Source organism: Berghia stephanieae, chromosome 9 (assembly GCF_034508935.2).
Source record: "Berghia stephanieae isolate SIO BIC M18660-M18661 chromosome 9, UCSD_Bste_1.3, whole genome shotgun sequence".
Lineage (NCBI taxonomy): Eukaryota > Metazoa > Mollusca > Gastropoda > Nudibranchia > Aeolidiidae > Berghia > Berghia stephanieae.
The window spans coordinates 438,953-460,723 of NC_088368.1; the positions used below are offsets into that span (position 1 = coordinate 438,953).

General features: G+C 36.6%; 2 protein-coding genes across 3 annotated transcripts in view; one reads left to right on the forward strand and one right to left on the reverse strand.

The window, feature by feature from the left end:
• Positions 1 to 4,807: 4,807 nt before the first annotated feature.
• Positions 4,808 to 21,761, reverse strand: LOC144979429 (alpha-tubulin N-acetyltransferase 1-like). 2 transcript variants are annotated; one of them, XM_078926076.1, is made up of 9 exons: positions 21,510 to 21,761; positions 21,019 to 21,088; positions 20,257 to 20,342; positions 14,201 to 14,372; positions 13,907 to 14,054; positions 12,067 to 12,144; positions 11,522 to 11,608; positions 5,900 to 6,011; positions 4,808 to 5,153 (listed from the first exon to the last, which is right to left on the reverse strand). In XM_078926076.1, exons 1-9 carry the CDS (start codon positions 21,602 to 21,604, stop codon positions 4,937 to 4,939), a joined length of 1,065 nt encoding a protein of 354 aa, XP_078782202.1. In that variant the 5' UTR covers positions 21,605 to 21,761; the 3' UTR covers positions 4,808 to 4,936. The 2 variants fall into 2 exon arrangements, with proteins under 2 accessions (XP_078782202.1, XP_078782201.1); XM_078926075.1 differs by having other exon boundaries at positions 10,850 to 11,608; positions 21,510 to 21,758.
• Positions 9,240 to 21,771, forward strand: part of LOC144979426 (guanine nucleotide-binding protein-like 1) — a 49,714-nt gene continuing 37,182 nt past the window's right edge. The window contains exon 1 of the mRNA XM_078926070.1: positions 9,240 to 9,296. Coding sequence (XP_078782196.1) covers positions 9,278 to 9,296 — 19 coding nt within the window. The 5' untranslated portion in view covers positions 9,240 to 9,277. The remainder of the gene's footprint in view (positions 9,297 to 21,771) is intronic.

The following is a 21,771-nucleotide window of genomic DNA, read 5'->3' on the forward strand; positions in this document are numbered from 1 at the left end:
GTGTCTGGATGAGACTTTTGGGTGATCTCAAACTATGCACAATGATGGTATGCTCTTGGAATCTACATTTGTTCCTGGGTGGGGTTCCTGACCTCCCATTGTGGGCAGGGGGGGGGGGGGGTACATACTGTGTCTTCTATCCCCTTATATCTGTTTTCCAACATGATTTCGGTCTTTGTCTTGGAATGAGATTACTTGGATTTGTCCAGGCCCTGACCGAAGTCCTAGCTGGGAGGGAAACAGTCAAATGCATGGTTATTGTTTTGGGAGATGATATTTTTTTCCTTGTAAATCATCTCTCTGTTATGTATTATATTTGTTATTTTGAATGTATAATGTAAGCATTCCTCTTTGTTGGATCTTGTGCTTGTGTCTGAATGAGACTTATAGGTGATCTCAACTAGGTACATTGGTGGTGTGCTCTTGGAATCTACATCTGATCCCTATTTGTTACCAGTTCCCTTATGTCTTACTTTTTCTTGGGTGCTTTAATTGTAATTCTAGAACTTTTTACGATCCCATTTTCTTCCTTTTTGCTGATATAACCTAAATGTGTTGCAAGCGCCGTAAAACCCTTAAAAACAAACAAACAAAACTACATTTGTTCCCTGTCTGTACAATTCCCCGTGTCTTACTTTTGTTCATGTGCTTTAAATTTAAATCTTGAAATTTTTCAGTCTTCCAATTTCTTCTTTTATCTGGTGCTGAAATGACCTCGATGTGTTCAACTGCCGTAAAACCCTTAAAAACAAACAAAAAACAAATCGAACCTATCTGAGCACATTGACAGTTTGTCTTAGAATCTACTTTTATTCTCCCCCTTTGTATTCTAACTTTTCTTGGGTGCTTGAGCACATTGACAGTTAGTCTTAGAATCTACTTTTATTCTCTCCCTTTGTATTCTAACTTTTCTTGGGTGCTTGAGCACATTGACAGTTAGTCTTAGAATCTACTTTTATTCTCTCCCTTTGTATTCTAACTTTTCTTGGGTGCTTTTGCCGAGTTGCAAGTCTAATTTTTTTGGACTATCCCATTTTTTTTTTTTACAAACACTGAAATGACCTGACGTAAAATCCTTAAAAAACAAAACACCAATTTTGGCTTTGAGCTTTGGGATTCCAAGCTGCTGGAAGCTGTGGACTGTCAAAGTCAATGAACACCAATAAATACAACAGCTTGTATAAAGACCAAAATACCAGACACGGGACGTTTCTTGCATCAGACACGGGACGTTTCTTGCATAACGAACGCGCCAAATATTTCTATGCCATCTATTTTGATTTTAAGTGATGTATTTATGGGGGTTTATTGTTTTTGTTCTTGTCTGAAGAAGGATTTTCGCCCAAAACACTTTTTTGTTTTGTTGAAGCTGTTATATTAATTTTTGTTTCATTGCTTTGAGTATCTGAAGCAGCCACCAGTGTTTTGTAGTGGTTCCAGGTGACTAGACTACATTATGGGTGTTACTGATGGTTGCATTTGAGTATCTGAAGCAGCCACCAGTGTTTTGTAGTGGTTCCAGGTAACTAGACTACATTATGGGTGTTACTGATGGTTGCATTTGAGTATCTGAAGCAGCCACCAGTGTTTTGTAGTGGTTCCAGGTGACTAGACTACATTATGGGTGTTACTGATGGTTGCATTTGAGTATCTGAAGCAGCCACCAGTGTTTTGTAGTGGTTCCAGTTGACTAGACTACATTATGGGTGTTACTGAAGGATTGTGTGTCTGAGGTCTTCAAGAGGTTTTCACTCAGTCAAAAGCAGTGCTAGTTTCATTGGCGTGTTGAAATAAGAGACAGGAAGTGGATGTGTCTGTTGTAATTTTACTTGTGACTGTTATTTATTCATTTCTATATCTGACTTTTTACAACCATGGTGAGTTTTTGTAATCAAAGCATGTGCTGCTATCTGGTCTTTTGGTACGACACTCGCCTTTGGAATGAAAGGTCCTGATCTGAGCAGCACATAATTGAGTCCTTGGAAAAAGCTCTTTATTCACATTCTCTTATAGGTGTCATGTCTCGTCCTTCAATTTAAGTGTTGCTGTTGGCTAGGGACCCCTTGTATAGCACTTTGAGCACATTTAGTGGATATTGCCCTATGTAAAAGCTCAAATATTTTTTAGACTAAAAAATGTTTTAAAATAAAAATTGGAAAACAATCTGACAATTTTTACCTCAGCAAAAATCAACCGACTGGGAAACTTGGGTCTGTGTACACCTATTGGCAGGTCTGATAGCTGAACACAATTTTGGGCTTGTTTTAACATTGTTGTCATGGACAATATTTTATATTGGTTTGAGAGTATTTTCATGACAACAATGAAACCATAACACTTTGGGTTATTAGACCTGCAAGGAAGTACACATCAGTAGAGGTCCATTGAAATAATAGACAGTTACACCTAACGGTTATTTGTCAACAGTTATTTTCTCAACCATCAAAATTTGAATATTTTATTCAACCAAAACAATGTGCAATAATAATAATAATAATAATAATAATAATAATAATAATAATAATAATAATAATAATAATAATAATTATTATTATTATTGTTATAATAATAATAATAATAATAATAATAATCATCATCATCATAATAATAATAATAATAATAATCATCAACAATATAAACGGTAACCAGTGAATAGAGGGATTTGAGATAATACAGTATTCGTATCACGTGACACATCACTGGTGACCTACATTTCTAAATGGTATGAATTGCAGATGAGAATCAAGAAATAATCAATACAAGACAACTTGAAACCATTCGTCACACAGGAAAGGAAATTATCATGCTATAAACTTTTAAATTTTGCTTTTAAATATGTGAAAAATATTTTAACTTTTAGTCAAAGTTTTTTATTCAACATGTCCTCAGGCTACAGAATTCAGTTTAAACGGATCGGCTTTGTTTTGGGATTTTTCATGTATCGTTGTAAAGGGTAAGAAAGATAACAATGAATACGATTGAAGGCCTTTATGATGATGAAAATAACAGTGGTTGTGGTGGTGGCGATGATGATGATGATGATGATGATAGTAATAATAAGAAAAAGAATAATGGCCATGAAGGACTCCCCATGTCAGAGATGAAAAAAAAAGTCTTTTTTAAAAACAGGCACTTCTAGTGTTTGAAATGTGAAATCGTGTCGGGTGACTTTCACGTTTTGCAATGATGGGCTTGATGTCACATTGTTGTAATGGACAATAGCTTCAATTGGTTCGAGAGTATTTCCATTACAACATAATGAGCCCATAACACATTGAATTGTCAGCCCATAACACATTGAATTGTCAGCCCATAACACGTTGAATTGTCTGACCTGCAAATATGTACACGTCAATGGCAGTTAACAATCTGAAATTATCAACCAAAAATACAACAACAAAATGAAAACAAAACAGCTTGCCTCTGTAAATAAGCGATTAAAAACATAAATAAATCGATGAATGGCAAATACAGAGCTAAAATATTCATTTCAACAGGTACAAGTTTGACAATAAAATCATCCGTAAAAAATTCCTATATTTCTCAATTCCTAAATATAGAACATTTCCAAAAATCTACCTTCACTTGGCATTTACAAAGAAACTTTTCTAGAACTGTTGATGTTAACCAGCAGGCTCTTCATGATCAGATGTCCATTTTACACATTGTGTATTCTTGTCACTCAAGTGATTTTATGATGAACTTAGATACCTATTTACACCTGAGTTGAATGGGGACGGTTGAAAATAATAATAATAATAATAATAATAATAATAATAATAATAATAATAATAATAATAATAATAATAATAATAGTGTACATTTATATAGCGCCAACATCTCATGCAATATGAGCTCTATGTGCTCCATGAAAACAGATAAATATATTATATGTATATCATTAGACAACTATAAACGCTATTGGATTCGGACGGATACACATCCAAGATATAAAACGCTGTCAATGTAGAAATACACGGAGGATGAAAAGTCAAGCTTAGACATATTTTCTTAAGTAATTTGTCTTTAGCCTGCTTTTGAATAGTAAACCGACTATGTCCAAAACTTCATCAATTTGAAGACTTGTATGACCGTCGAGGGTCTGATCATTTCAGTCTCCTCTGATGTGGAGGAGGAGAGACCATTTGAAGTTCTGGCTCAAACACTATATCCTATATTCTCTCCGCTTTTCAAAGTAATTTAGAGTTGATATCCATTTGTATCGACTGTTACAACAACGACCTTTTGAAAGAGGCCGCCATACGATAGAAATGAAAATGTGATTATGTGTCTCAATCTAGTCAAATGTCCAAGTGACACCAGAAAAAAAAAATTAAATATCAAAGGAGAAAAATTGATATTATAATATATTGATTACAAAATATACGTCTAATGTTTTCATTTTCTATACTGAAATTTGTTTCCTGAACTGAAGAAAAAATAAAGCAAAAAAACCTTAATTCTGTGAACCATGGCATTCATCTTGACGGTCAAGGTCATTGTGATCGTCTGGGTCATCCTGTTATTACACTGGGATGTAGTGATGGGTCACATAACAAAAATAAATTGATTGCATCATCTCCAGTTTGATAGAAAAACTGGCACCAAAACATTTTTTCATCTTGAATGTGGTTTTGTCATCTTCAAAAGTCTCTTACAATAATATCAATGAAAACTTGTTGGGCCTAGACCTACAACCAAATCAAACGGGAATTCTACTTCATCCTTTACACTCGACAGATCATTTTACCATTGGAGATTAGTTCTGTTGTTGGCTGAAGAAGGATTGGTCCCAAAACATTCTTTGTTTTGTTTTTTTTTAATCTGTGATTATAACTATAATATGATTCCTCCATCATCGTCGTCATCATCATCATTGTCATCATCATCATCATCATCATCATTGTCATCATCACCATCATCATCATCATCATCATCACCACAGGCGGGGCGGGTTGTATCGATTGGAGACAGTTTGCTTCATGCGTTGTTCCCGTAAATAACCCGACACGCTCCAATCCCAATCTCCTTTGGCATTGTGACTGACGGGACCGTAGCTCTGGTCATACGTGGATGCTCTGTACGGCGGTTTGGTGGTAGGTGGGGAATTGGCAGTGGTGGCACTTGGAGTTGGGTCAACTGCAGGTCTTGTCCTGAACAAGGGAGAGTGAAAAGTTATACATTTTTTGACTTGAAAGGCGAGACAGATTTGCATCTGCAGCTTTATGATCATGTGTATGACACTCACATTCATGTGTACGACACTCACATTCATGTGTACGACACATTCATGTGTACGACACTCACATTCATGTGTACGACACTCACATTCATGTGTACGACACTCACATTCATGTGTACGACACTCACATTCATGTGTATGACACTCACATTCATGTGTACGACACTCGACTTGGAACAAAACGTCTCAGACTTGTGTCTCACTCTGGTGCAAAGTTGAGTACTTAGAAAAGGCTCTTTACTCACATTCTCTCACTGAATTCAGGTGTAAATGAGTACCTCCTGGCCAATATCAGCGTGTCTCTGTTCAAATAGAACAGACCTCGTCTTGTATGCTAAACGTGACTATGACTGGGAATCCCTAGCAAATCACTTTGAGCACATTCAGTGGATAATTTGTTTCATAAAAGCTCAAACTTGGTTTCTGTTTGTTTGTTTTTCTAACACTAAAACTGTTCCAATGCTTTGTTTGTTTACGACTTGTTACTTCCATAGCCAAGCTTTTCCTCACTGATGGTGAATCACATATCAATGGGAGACCTCCACTTCCTTCCTTAATGCAGTGACATGACCTTAACGTGTTGCAAATACCACAAACTCCTCAAAATGAACAAACACAAATAAATTTCAAAAATAGAAAATAAAGTGGTCTACTCACTCTGATATGACAAATCGGCCATTCCGGCCTTGATACGTCTGGTGCATATTCAACATGGTCCGATATTCGGCCGGTGGGCCATCTCTCTGAAGCACTGGCGGTTCTGTGGGGTCTTGATATAGACAAAAGTTTGAAATGTTAAATTGATTTTCTCTGACAATTTCTATTCGTCTCGCTTTCTGTAACCAAATAGTTTGGAATTTATTTTTTTTAATCATTTAAGACAAGGAATATCAAAAAGTGTGTGTGGCTATGTGATCTGGTGTTATGACACGTGGTTTAGGATTGGAAGGTCCTAGGTTTGAGTCCTTGGAGAATGTTCTTTACTCACATTCCCTCACCACACTCAGGTGAAAATGAGTCCTAGACGTTAACAGTGTTGTCTCTGTTCAAAATCAGACATCATTTCTCGTCCTATACGTTAAGTTTAGCTGTCAGCTAGGGACTCGGCTTGGGACCCTTGTAAGGCACATGTTTAGCTGTCGGCTAGAAACCCTTTAAGACACTTTGCGCATGTTTAGTGGATAATGCACTATATAAATGTTAAAGTTTTGTTTTTTTTAATAAGAAAAAGTGTTTTACCCAAGGAACAAAGCTGGAGGCAGAGCTTTTCAACCATTGTTACTGACCATAATCTATAATGCTTGTCTTTGTTTCAAGACAAGACCCTGACCAAGTCTGTGATTGAGACAGCGAGACAAATCGCCTCAAATCGTCTTCAAACAGTATCAGGTTGCTGTGACAAAAAGGGATTTTAACCCGAAATCTGGAAAGGCATTTATTGAAATATTTGGCCTGAAATCTCATCCTGCAATTATTGATCGATTTAAATGACCCTAATCTTGACAAGAACCCGCAAACCTGAGACTCTAAGGAAGACCTTGCAAGGTCCCAGGTTTGACAATATTTGCAGGTCCCAGGTTTGACAATGTTTGCCAGGATGAGAGTCATTTAAATCGATCGATATTTGAAGGACGCGTTTTCTGGACACATTTTTCAATATATGTCTTTCCAGAGACCAGCAGTTAAGGTGTTAAAAAACTATCAAAAAAAAGAGATTTTAATTTTGTCTCTCCAAGAATCGACATCTTGTGTCTTCAATAAGACTCCATGACATTTGTGCAGCTCTGTGGTCTTGTCATGTGACGCTCTCCTTCGGATCAGAATGTCCAGCTCTGAACGCTGCAGAGTTGGAGTCCTTGAAAAACACCGTATTCACATTCTCTCACCATACTCAGGTGTAAAGTAAGTGTGTGGTCATGAACAGTGTTGCCTCTGGTTTTAAATCGCCTAACGGGCATCGTGTCCCATCCTACATGGTTAGGGACCCTTTGTAAAGCACGTTGAGCTTGTTTAGTGGATACTGCGCTATACAGATGCTCTAGTTTTGTTTTGTTTTTAATATGAACTTAACCTAATTTTTTTTTTAACTGATAGAATCTTAGCATCTAAATACCGCCACCCCCATCCCCCCCCCCTCCCTGACATGAACCCATTCTGAGTTAGTGGGTCACATATTTGAAAAACAGAAAAAACTGGCAGTTTGATCCTGTTACTCAAATCATTCTTTAAATGTTAAAAAATGTTTAAAAAAAAGGATGAAGAAAGGAACGAAACGAAACGACATAGAACTAATGATGTAAAAAAAACTAGTCAACAAAACAAAAGATAAGGCTGAAGAAAGGAACGAAACGAAACGACATAGAACTAATGATGTAAAAAAAACTAGTCAACAAAACAAAAGATAAGGCTGAAGAAAGGAACGAAACGAAACGACATAGAACTAATGATGTAAAAAAAACTAGTCAACAAAACAAAAGATAAGGCTGAAGAAAGGAACGAAACGAAACGACATAGAACTAATGATGTAAAAAAAACTAGTCAACAAAACAAAAGATAAGGCTGAAGGAAGGAACGAAACGAAACGACATAGAACTAATGATGTAAAAAAAACTAGTCAACAAAACAAAAGATAAGGCTGAAGAAAGGAACGAAACGAAACGACATAGAACTAATGATGTAAAAAAAACTAGTCAACAAAACAAAAGATAAGGCTGAAGAAAGGAACGAAACGAAACGACATAGAACTAATGATGTAAAAAAAAACTAGTCAACAAAACAAAAGATAAGGCTGAAGAAAGGAACGAAACGAAACGACATAAAACTAATGATGTAAAAAAAACTAGTCAACAAAACAAAAGATAAGGCTGAAGAAAGGAACGAAACGAAACGACATAGAACTAATGATGTAAAAAAAACTAGTCAACAAAACAAAAGAAAGGCTGAAGAAAGGAACGAAACGAAACGACATAGAACTAATGATGTAAAAAAAACTAGTCAACAAAACAAAAGATAAGGCTGAAGAAAGGAACGAAACGAAACGACATAGAACTAATGATGTAAAAAAAACTAGTCAACAAAACAAAAGATAAGGATGAACAAAAAACACAAACATTACTTGGAACTAAATAAATCAAAATTAAATTGTGACCATTTCTGTCCCGTCTTATTTAAGATCTAAAGATATAAATAGAACAGGCAGAGTGTTAAGGTAAGCGTTAGTTCAGCGTCATAGAGAGAAAAACCCAAACATTTTCTATGGAATCAAATCAATAGCAAGGAATGTAAACATCAACTCTGAGGGTGATAAAAAAAAATCAAATATATTGACTACAACAACAATGAGGAAAACAACGACAACAACAATGACAACAACAACAGCAATGGCAACAATAACAAAAATAACAACAACATTGGCAAAGACAATTTCAACAACAATGGCAATATTAACAACACAACAACAATAACAACATTAGCAATAATAACATTAACAACTACAATGGCTACAACATAGGCAAAGACAATAACAACAATAATAACAACAACAACAGCAATGGCAACAATAGCAAAGACAATAACAACAACATTGGCAAAGACAATAACAACAACATTGGCAAATACAATAGCAACAACAATGGCAAAAACAATAATAATAACAATAACAAAAATGGCAAAGACAATAACAACAACAACAACAACAACATTGACAGCAAAAGTAACAACAACAATAGCAACAAAAGTCAAAAACAAATAAAACAAAAAAGAAGATATATTATGGTAAAAAAACAATTCAAGATATAACATGTGAAGCATGACGTGTTAAAAAGCCGTGTGTGTGTGTGTGCGCGAGTGTGTGTGTTTGTGATCACACGACATAACAATCAACAAACAATGCACCATGTCAAACGTGTCGATGAGAATGAGAGAGAACCCGTTTACAACACGGTGGGATTTCCCAGGAGGCTACAATAGATTTTTAACCAGCCAGAAAGAATTTGATTACAATCCAACCATCTCCCGTTATTTCTACACTTCATCATGTTCACCACGAGATCAGGTAAAGTGATGGGACTACAGTCTCAGTAGAGTCACGTGACTATTACTGCTATCTTTATTCCGTACACTTTAAGTTAACAAAACAAATTGAGGTTTTTAAAAACTATGTAATATCATTTTTATTAAAAGCTTTAATGAATGGACTACCCTCTCAAACCTTGTAAAGAAATCTTTCTCTCAGACTGGTGCCTGGTCCCGAGTTTTTAAATGGGATATTTACAGACATCTAGAAGGATTGAGTAAATTTGGCAGTTTGAAATTCAAAACATTGTAAAAGCCATCAAGCGGTTGTCATCGACTTCAATTCCTTTTTGGTTATTTTTGTTATTAACTAAAACCATGCTGGATGATATTGAGAATTGTGTGACGTTCTAGAAGATTCCTGATATAGTTGTGTATTCAAGATATTTTACCGTATGTTATGGTTGTGTATGAGAGTTATATTATTATATGTTATGGTTGTGTATGAGAGTTATATTATTGTATGGTATGGTTGTGTATTAGACATATCATTGTATGTTATGGTTGTGGATGAGAGTTATGTTGTTATAGACATTTATTGTATGTTATGGTTGTGTATTAGGTTATATTATTGTATGTTATGGTTGTGTATTAGAGTTATATTATTATATGTTATGGTTGTGTATTAGACATATTATTGTATGTTATGGTAGTGTATTAGAGTTATATTATTGTATGTTATGGTTGTGTATTAGGGTTATGTTATTGTATGTTATGGTTGTGTATTAGAGTTATGTTATTATATGTTATGGTTGTGTATTAGGGTTATGTTATTGTATGTTATGGTTGTGTATTAGAGTTATATTATTGTATGTTATGGTTGTGTATTAGAGTTATATTATTATATGTTATGGTTGTGTATTAGACATATTATTGTATGTTATGGTTGTGTATTAGAGTTATATTATTGTATGTTATGGTTGTGTATTAGAGTTATATTATTGTATGTTATGGTTGTGTATTAGACATATTATTGTATGTTATGGTTGTGTATTAGAGTTATATTATTGTATGTTATGGTTGTGTATTAGAGTTATATTATTATATGTTATGGTTGTGTATTAGACATATTATTGTATGTTATGGTTGTGTATTAGAGTTATATTATTGTATGTTATGGTTGTGTATTAGAGTTATTTTTATGTATGTTTAACAGTTTGTAGATTATGACTGTCAAAGAATCTCGTCTGCAATTAAATTTTAAGTTTATGATTATCTCCATTTTTAAAATGATGGCATAATAACATGATAGTCATTGTGTGTGTTTACATTTCAAAAACCTGATTTATTAAATATTTTTTACAAGCATGAATAGCATTCATTTTTTTTATTTTTATCAATTCCCCATCCCAAATGTCTACATGATTGACAAGCATGAATACCATTCGTTTTCTTTGTTTCTATCAATTCCCCATCCCAAATGTCTACATGATTGACAAGCATGAATAGCATTCGTTTTCTTTGTTTCTATCAATTCCCCATCCCAATTTCGACACAGCACATTGTTTGTCTGAAAGTACAACAAATTCTTACTCGTCCTTTTTCCGCTCGGAGGAAGTTGAGCATTATTAAATCTCTGTTGATTTCCAAGATCGAATTGACGAGAGGAATTCCCACTTCTGATGTCTGGCAGGAAACCGTTTGCACTTCCTATTCCTGTATTTCCATTCTGAGGTGTACTTCTGCTGCTGAAATTTGGAGCACTTAAAGGTTGATGAGATTCATAACTTATTTCCTGTTGCCTGGAAATTGACCCCATGCCGTTGGTTGCCTGTGTATGCAAATTATTTTTGTCATAATACGGAGGTGTGTTCTTGGTACCCATGGCGTATTGCATGTAAGGGGATGTCATCTTGTTGTAATTGATGTCGTATGTGTTGTTTATTTTATTATTCACCCCTGGAATGTTGGTGATATTTTGTGTTGGTTCGCTCGGAACATCAGCGGTGTTGTTGCTATGTTTATTGGCAAAAGAATTAGAACGAGAAATGGCTAGAGAAGACTGTTCAACCATTCCCATCCCGTTAGTCAATTGGGTATTACAATTAGCACTAGGAGGTGTGGCCTTGCTGTAAGGGGGCGTGGCTCTAGGATTTGGGGGTGTAGCACCGTGTCGACTGTACATTCTTTCACCAGCAGCCATATAGCTGGGCGACTGCCTGTTTCCATATTTGGAATTGGATGGGGAAAAGGGAGGATAATTACCGTGGTTATTTTGTATCGAAGATGGTTGAGGTGGTTGAGATAGTTGGTTTAAATGGGGTGTTGACAAGGGGGTGTTACTTTTTCTACCTGTGGAGACAAAGGAAAATAAAGGTAATGTTGTTGATTAGACCATCAAGGTTACAGAAAAGTTTTCATGTTCTATATTTTGTTTTATTTCTTCTACAATAATTCTTTTGTGATGTTCAATACTTCTTTTTAAACATGGTGGCTGAGTAGATAAGGCATTCATTGCCAGTGAGCTGGGGAGTTCCCAGTTCATGCCCCTCGTGTATCATTTGATTATTCTTTTTTCTCTTGGATGACCCCAATTAGCTTTCCAGGACTGAGAGTTTTACTTCCTGTAATCATTTTCTCAATCAATTTACAGTATTTACAGGGTTTTTTTGTGTAACCTTGTCGCCTGCTGGTATGGCCCTCAACGTGTAACGTGTAGGTCAAAGGTTACAGGTTTTAAAAATGTTTTGATTGTCAAGCTTAGTTAGGAGTGAATAGAAAAAAAGATGAGTGACACATTCAACACTCACCAGAATTGGGTCGTGACCTTTGTGTGGTGTTGCTATGGTAACCACTACCAGGGAATCTGCTTTGTCTGTTCCTCTTGTCTAGAAATTTTGTAAATGAACAGAAAAGGAAAAAATACAAAAAACAAGTTTTAAAATTGGCATTCACAAGTTAGAAATGTATGTCCAGAAAAAGTTTTAAATTTAAAAATGGGAATTCCACTTTCTTTTCTCTATCTATAAGACAAAGGTGATATGAGAATTTTAAGAAAATTAAATATTAAATTTTGAAAGATCAAAGGAAAGTTAATCTAAAATATTCTGTCTTCTTGAAGCTCTCAATAGTTTGAGCCGTTCTGGAAAAGACCAAGAGAGAATTTCTGATTGATTGATTGCGCCACAACGTAAAATGGACGCCAGGAGAATTTGGTTTCGGACATTTTTCTTTCTAAAATGGTGTGTTGTCAGAAGTGGAGAGCCCGAGGTGGCCTGTACTCCGATATCAATGGCATTAGGTCCTGTGGTGCTAAGCCATGAATACATTTGATATCAATGGCATTAGGTCCTGTGGTGCTAAGCCATGAATACATTTGATATCAATGGCATTAGGTCATGTGGTGCTAAGCCATGAATACATTTGATATCAATGGCATTAGGTCATGTGGTGCGAAGCCATGAATACATTTGATATCAATGGCATTAGGTCATGTGGTGCGAAGGCATGAATACATTTGATATCAATGGTATTAGGTCATGTGGTGCCAAGCCATGAATACATTTGATATCAATGGCATTAGGTCCTGTGGTGCTAAGCCATGAATACATTTGATATCAATGGTATTAGGTCATGTGGTGCTAAGCCATGAATACATTTGATATCAATGGTATTAGGTCCTGTGGTGCCAAGCCATGAATACATTTGATATCAATGGCATAAGGTCCTGTGATGCTAAGCCATGAATACATTTGATATCAATGGCATTAGGTCATGTAGTGATAAGCCATGAATACATTTGATATCAATGGCATAAGGTCCTGTGGTGCTAAGCCATGAATACATTTGATATCAATGGTATTAGGTCCTGTGGTGCTAAGCCATGAATACATTTGATATCAATGGCATTAGGTCATGTAGTGATAAGCCATGAATACATTTGATATCAATGGCATAAGGTCCTGTGGTGCTAAGCCATGAATACATTTGATATCAATGGCATTAGGTCCTGTGGTGCTAAGCCATGAATACATTTGATATCAATGGTATTAGGTCATGTGGTGCTAAGCCATGAATACATTTGAACATTATACAGGCCATCTTGAACTCCATTCTCATCTCAACAGGCAAACGGTGGAGTTGTTTGAAAACAGGGGTAATATTTTCTCTTGTATTTCCCGTTATGATTCTTACAGCTTTTTGGGGGTTTTTTTAAGTTGCACAAATGAATCTTGGATAACATTTTCACTGTTTTTGTTGTTGGCCGACCGAAGAATATTTTTTTGCCCAAAACGTTCTGTGTTTGATATTTGGTCATTTTTTTAAACCACTAAATTCATTTTTGTATATTACTTAATAATAAGGTTTTCAGAGAGACAGACAGAGAGAGAGAGAGAGAGAGAGAGAGAGAGAGAGAGAGAGAGAGAGAGAGAGAGAGAGAGAGAGAGAGAGAGAGAGAGAAGAGTAGAGAGAGAGAGATAGAAAGAGAAAGAGAGAGAGAGAGAGAGAGAGAGAGAGAGAGAGAGAGAGAGAGAGAGAGAGAGATAGAAAGAGAGAGAGAGAGAGCAGAGAGAGAGAGAGAGAGAGAGAGAGAGAGAGAGAGAGAGAGAGAGAGAGAGAGAGACAAACGGACTATTGTTTTGTCCTCACCATTTCTGTTGTGAAAAAATCCATCAAAAATGACAAAATTGTTGACCTGGGGAATCTGGGCGTGCAGGTTGTAATGTTTTTTTAGGAAAGACAAGAATTTGGGTGAAGGACGATCGACGGCCATCTGTTTGACTGGAATGTTCTCAGTCTGGGGGGAAAGGAAGGATATAAATTATATAGACAAAGATAGGGAAGGATGATGATGATGATGGTGATGATGATGACGGTGATGATGATGATGGTGATGATGATTATGATGATGGTGATGACGAGGAAGAAGTAAAATCAACTTACAGCCAGCATGAAATCAAAGAGTTTTCTACCACAACCCATCCTTTGCCTCGACTCGTGTACGTAGAAGTCCAAAACACACAAGGGGTCTAACTCATGCTGCTTTTTGGTGACGTCATACACAAACAATTTCTTGGTTCCCACTTTCAAGATGCCGATGACAGAGTTCTTCTCCCTGAGATGCACAAGACAAACAGACATTCCCAACAACATGATCATAGTTTAAGTTGAACATAGAACAATTAAATATTGTGAGAGATTTTATAAATTGAATCATGGTCATTTATAAAGTGCATTGCCACAGATTTACCATGTTCTATGCACTTTATGATGTATTTTTTATTCTCCAAGCAAGCTATATGGACCCAGATGTCCATATCATACAGTACAAATCACTTGTAAGACATCTTTATTGTACACTAAATTCTCACAATATCAGTGACTCCCTATTAGCCAGGTTCTCATTCACAACTGAGTCGAGCCAGGTAACGTCTGTAAAAAAAAATAGACTTACCAAGAACACTAGTGCTTAGGCCACTGGGACCTCCCCTCCCCCCCCCCCCCCCCTTTGGGAGTTTATGCCACTATGTTTTTCAAATAATAGAACTTATTGGCCATACAAATTCCACTGTTACCGTAAAAATAAGTGTCATTTAAGAGAGTTATGGCCCTTTGAAAAAAGTGAGTTGTGTCCCCTTGCAAAAAAGAGAAACATTTCTTTCAAAGGCTCTGGAGACTACAATATTAATTCAAATATATGCAAATTGGGTATCAAACTGAAGGAAATTGAATATAGATACTATCAAACTATGTGCACAAGCTTTAAATTTGTAAATATTATATAGATTCACAGAAAGTTGAAACAATTTGTCAGTAATCTCATGAAGTGTCTTAGCTAAACTTATGGGCTATTTCAGTGTTTTACACAAAAATTATTTTAAATATGGCCAAAAACAGCATGTTCATTAAAAATGTAGCACTGAAGAAAGCTATGGCCCAAGCCTCAACAACAACCTTCATATTTCTACGTCACAGGAAAAACTAAAAGTGTACGCAACCCTTAAATTTTTCTCCACTTTGTGGGATGCCAAATTCATCATAATTTTCATTCTTTTTAAACATGGTATTGATGTCCAGTTGTCACATTTAAAAGTAAGTTGAAGGTGTGGTAAAAACAATAGATATATCATGAAAAAAGACTAATTTGTTCACAACCCAAGTGAAGCATCATTACCGAAGACTTTTGAACGAAATCGCATTGTTATATTATGAAGAATAATTGATACTCAAAAGGGATTCTTGATTCAAGATGCAGTAAGTACATAAAAACAATATCCTTATGTGTTTTGCAAACATGCTTTACTCCTTAACAGTTTGCACTGCTCACCAATTTATTACATATCCTCATCATCAGTAGCAAAATCCTCTTCGTCCTCTGAAGTGTCGTCAAGGAAATCACTGTCAAAGCTATCACTACCATCCTCGGCATATGTATCTTCGTCAGTACTGGTGCAGCTTTCTTCATACACAATTTCCTGCAACTCATCTGGAATGAAAGCATCTTTGAACCACTGTACTTCCAATTCATTTGCAGAATTTCTCTGCCAACCGTTATCCTCTGGTTTTGGAATGCTAGGATTCTGGCACACTGCATTCGTCCAAATGAGAGTTTGAAAGTTGGCTCTTGATATGTGCAGTGACAATACTTGACTACAAGGAGGCATCTGACACAGATCAATTCCACCACTGCATGAGATGGTACCTTTCTTTCCTTTGAAACGCTGGCGAACTATGTCATACCTCACTTTGTTGACACTTGTGCATGAGGTTTTGCCATACAGCTTGCACACAAATGACTCTAACATGAGACAGTCATTACTCGAAACAGCTGCTGATGTTCCAAATCTGGAGAACAGAATTCTAAGATCTTCCTCCTTTTGAAGAAATTTTAGAGCTTTCAGCTTTCCTTGCCCAGCAAAGCAACTTGTTGTGTCACAGCCTGTGAATGCATGGACACCAAGTAATGCATCACACATCTGTTTAGACAAAGTCCATGCTATCTGAGAGACATTGATTTGTCGCCTGTTGTTGCCACAGCCAGTATCAAAAATCAGGGTCTTTCCAATTGTCTCTGAGAATGAAAGGAGAAGTAAGAAGACATCCGTGTCTGGTGATCTGACAACAATTGTTTCACAGTTTGGTTGGCGGGAAGCATATTGATAGTGCAGTATAATTCGTGTGTCTGCCTCTTCCTGTGATGAGTAGAGATCTAGACAAGGTACAGCTGTGGTAAATTCATCCGTGTCACTGTAAAGTAAGGTGCATCTCTCTTCACAGACAAAGAAGATTTCCCTGTTTCTCAGTTTCTTTGCATATTCGTTACTTTCCCATTCCTTGAGGAGAAACCTGATGAGGGATCTTTTGTTATCAATGCAGCTGAGAAATGATTTCCAACGTCTGGGCACTGTTGTTGCAGATCCTCTTAACCAGTATGCATTATCTTCAGAAGATCCTCTCCTCAATTTCTCACAACCTTTGATTGAATCTTCTATGTAAGTATCAGTCACAAAGTGTACACAAGCTGCTTGTGGTAAGGAGGAAAATGTAAGTTTGGCTACTTCACCAAATGTATTTGGGATTGCTGACAGAGTTTGTAACAGTGCATTGCCATCAACAATGTAAACGGTGTTTGTTTTTTTTTTTTGCATAATCCTTGAACATTAATGAATTGTCAGGCGTGAGCTTGTGCAACAGAGTTGCTTTGTTGGTCTTCAGAGGTAAACCATCTGATGAAGCCAGCGACCATGGATTAGGTGTTAGAGGATATTGAAGAACTTTTTGAAGATCAACACTGTGCTCTTGGGACAAAACAAGAAGCTGGCCAAATAAATTTCTTTGTGCCTTGATTTTGACCACGTTCATGTCTTTTTTCACTGTTACCACTTTCCTCAATGATGCAAATGTCTTGGTCTTGTTTCTTTCTAATGGCTTGTGAAATTCTACAGTCTTTTCCTTCAGTCTGTTTTCAACAAAACTTTCAAACAATCTTTTTCCTGTTTTTTTCCACGGCTAGCAGGTCATCAGCAACATCCTCTTGCACTTTCATTCCTGAAGCTAGACTGACCAGACCATCTTCAACTTCAAAGGGATTGATAAATGCTGAAAATGCCTGGAGGATCTTTTGCACTCGCTTTTCACTTTGTCTTTTTTCTGCAAGGCTCAATTCTTTGTGGGTGTCTATATCCATACAGTTGTTGTTGCTGATCATTCTTTGGGTTGCTGATACATATTCTGCTCGATTGTGTCTTGTTCCACTCCAACGGTAATAGCTTGGAAGACTCTTGCTGAACCCAACAATACCTCCTTTTGTCTTTGCATGTTTGTTTATTGTTTGTTCAATGGTCATATCAACTGCTATTCTTCCAGCAGGCGTCCTTGATCTGGAGACACTAAATCCATTATCTTGTAACATTTCTTCTGCCCCTGGGTGGGAATGAATCAGGTTGGCTAGTGACACAAAATATACACTGAGATACTTGGCATAATTGTGGTGATTCATGGTAAAAAGCAGTGGGCACAGTTCTTTTAAACAAGATATATGAAGAAGAAAGTTGTTTGTCTTTGTAGCTCGCAGAAACTGGAGGAGAAGCCAAACTCTGTTCATGTATTGGATCCAGTATTGTGCAGTTTTTCCGTACTTTCCTGAGCGGACACTCTCTTTGAAGGCTTCATACTGGGAAAATAACTCAGCATACACAGTTGACTGGAGAATTTTATTAGCTGTATGGCTTGAAATTCCTTCGGTGAATTCCTTTATGTAAGACATGAGGTCTTTACTGAGTTTTGAATCCGTGTCCTGCTCAAATTTTGCAAGCAGAAGCCTCTCTAGAGCCTCCAAAACAGACACATGCACTCGTATAGCCCTGTTGTAGTTCTTTCCACTCATAACCCTATCCATAGAACCATGTGCACATATCCCTGCTTCAGTCACAATTTCTTCAAAACCAGATCCACTTTGGAGCTTTCCCAGGGCACCAAGATATGACATTATGGTGTGAAAGACACCCAGGTGAATAATGACTGTTTTGTAAAGCTGTGGGTTTTGCCAGACAATATCGTAAGCTTTCTTTGCTACAGCAAGGTCAAATGTTACAAATGTATATGGCTGACCAAGCTCTTACACCAAAGGATACACTTTCAGAAATATGTGTTATATGCCCATTAATCATGCCTGAATTGTGCTAGTACAAAATTCCTCTTGTTTATTTATCACTGAAAGGAAGCAAATACACTGTAATATATATTTTTTTCATATTATAGAGAAAATGGCTATCAAATATTTTAAAACCCTATATAGCTTTGTAAAATATTTTATGATATGAGGCAAAAAGTGAGAAATGACAATAAAATTCCACTATTTATTGCATTTGAAGCAATTTTAGGGTGATAAACAATCATTTTATGGACAAAAATGAGTTCACGAAAAATTGCACCCGATGACCTTTCAAGGGCCATAACTCCTGTAAATGATACTTGAAAAAACTGTAACACCCGGATTAATTTGTGTTATATGTCCCTGAAGCATGCCTGAATTGTGCTAGTGCAAAATCCCTCTTGTTTATTCATCCTGAAGGGAAACAAGTACACTGTAATATATTTTTTTTTCAAATTATAGAGAAAATGGCTATCAAAGATTTAAAAACGCTATATGGCTTTGTAAAATATTTTATGATATGAGGTAAAAAATGAGAAATTACAATAAAATTCCATTATTGATTGTATGTGAAACAATTTTAAGGTGATAAACAACCATTTTATGCACAAAAACGATTTCACAAAAAACTGCACCTAATGACCTTTCAAGGGCCGTAACTCTCGTAAATGACACTTGAAAAAACGGTAACACCCGGATTAATACTCAAGATATATTGCTGTTTCAGAAAAACCATGTGGCGAAAACTCCCCCAGGGGGGGGGGGGGGGAGGGTTTCGCCCACTGGCCCATGCACTAACAATGCAAAGGTCAGAATCTTAAAATGATTCTCACCCATCCAGAAACTGACCATTGTCAACATACCTTGGTTTTGTTACAAGACAAGACATAAAAATACTGAGCTGCTGATGTAAAAATTTACTCACACCAAACAAGAAACAAGAAACAAGAAATCGGGGTCCTGAAAGCTCAGTTGGTAAAGCAGTCGCTTCACACACAAAGGGACTGAGATCTGAAATCAACCCTGGGTAAAGTAGTCGCTTCACACACAAAGGTCTGAAATCAACCCTGGGTAAAGCAGTCGCTTCACACACAAAGGTCTGAAATTAACCCTGGGTTAATTTGACATCTTTTTCATGTCCCTCCCTATGCACAGCAGTGATTGGGTAGCTGGGTCTGTTAGATCTGGTGGAAAGTACTTTGTGAAAGTCAAGTATCCTATCCAAAAGGGAGCAAGCAATAGATATTTTCCATTTCACGCTATAGAAAAAGGATAAAATCTGTCTCCATGGGCTCAATGGTTGTGAAGGGCTATGAAATGGTTGTGAAGGGCTATGAAATGATTGTGAAGGGCTATGAAATGGTTGTGAAGGGCTATGAAATGGTTGTGAAGGGCTATGAAATGATTGTGAAGGGCTATGAAATGATTGTGAAGGGCTATGAAATGGTTGTGAAGGGCTATGAAATGATTGTGAAGGGCTATGAAATGGTTGTGAAGGGCTATGAAATGGTTGTGAAGGGCTATGAAATTATTGTGAAGGGCTATGAAATGGTTGTGAAGGGCTATGAAATGATTGTGAAGGGCTATGAAATGATTGTGAAGGGCTATGAAATGGTTGGGAAGGGCTATGAAATGGTTGTGAAGGGCTATGAAATGGTTGTGAAGGGCTATGAAATGGTTGTGAAGGGCTATGAAATGGTTGTGAAGGGCTATGAAATGATTGTGAAGGGCTATGAAATGGTTTATGAAGGGCTATGAAATGGTTGTGATAAGCTATGAAATGATTGTGAAGGGCTATGAAATGGTTGTGAAGGGCTATGAAAGAAGAAATGAAGGCCATGCTTACCCTGTCACATCCTTCATGACATAGAGATGGTGGTTAGAGTTCTCCAGCTTGGACCCGGTGGTGATTGTACCTGGCAACCTCTGGGCCTGAAATCGAAATGGGAATTGGGTGAAACAAAACTCTGAGTCATCCTGACATACATGCACCTATTTGCAGGTCTGATCACTAAACACAATTATGGGCTTGATTTCACAGTATTGTCATGGACAATATTTTGCATTGGTTTGAGACTGTTTCAATTTAACAACAAAAAGTCCAGAACAATTTGGATTATCAGACCTGTAGAATACATACACGTCAATCCCTGCCAATTTTCAGTCCAAATTATTTTTTAGTGTAAAAAGTACTATGTACAAAAAAAGAGTTCCCAATGATGACAGTCAAAAGAAACAGAATGATTGTAACAGCTTCAAATAAGAACAAAATCAAATCATTAACACTCAATGTCAAAAGGCTTTTTCAGTCAATAACAAAAACAAGACAACTGTAGTTTTGATTCAATTGATCAGAATCTATCTATACTGGGCAGTAAAAAGTTATAAACAAAAATGAATATGACAGCTTTAAAAAAGAACAAAACACCAAATACAGAACGTTTTGGGCTCAAAAAGCCCTCTTCAGCCAACATTGTTTTTTTGTTGTTGGCTGAAGAGTTCCTCCGCTGCTGTTCAAACCTAAAAATCGGACCCTTAAAAAGGCAAGTGTGTTTATCACTAAAATGTTATTTATATATACATGCTAATAGACAAGCAGAGGAATTACTTTAGCAGAGGCATCGCCCATCTTGTCCACGATTTCAAAGAGCATCTTTTTGAGTTCCTGATAGCCATACCTGTTGAGTAGAGAAGAAAAGCAGATGTTATGGTAACAATCTCGGCAAAAATTTAGTAAGAAAGAAAAATACATTAAGAGAGGGGTTTTTACCAGTCATTCTCATGCATAAACATGCCACTATATATTGACAAATTGAATGAATAAAATACAAATTGAAATAATGCTAGTGCGAGGAGCTTTCGGAAGGCCTCCCACTCCCAGAGCTAGCGCGAGGAACTTTCGGAAGGCCTCCCACTCCCAGAGATTGTCATATAATGTTGGATGAAGCTCGTTCATTATGAATATATAATATAAATGACTAGTGCCACCGGCAGAACATTTTTTTTAAAAACTAGCTGAATACATTGGGTCTAAATCTGTGGATTACTTAATTATTTCGATATCTTATTATTTTTTTTTTTTTTGGCGTGTTTTTTTACCTGTCTTGGCCGTATTGACGACAGACTTGAAGTTTGTTGTCTACTGTAGTAATCTCTTCAGGCAACAGCTTACTTATTTGAAAAGAAAAATTCATTTTCTAAATTCGAAACGAAATGATAATTGTCATATTCCCACTATTTGCAGTTGCTGATGCTGAACTTAATTCTCACAGCATTTGTCAATTTTTTCCATAGATACCAAACCAAAATCAGTCGCCATGTTTACTTCTCTAAGGCAAACATTGTAGTATCGAGGCAAAGA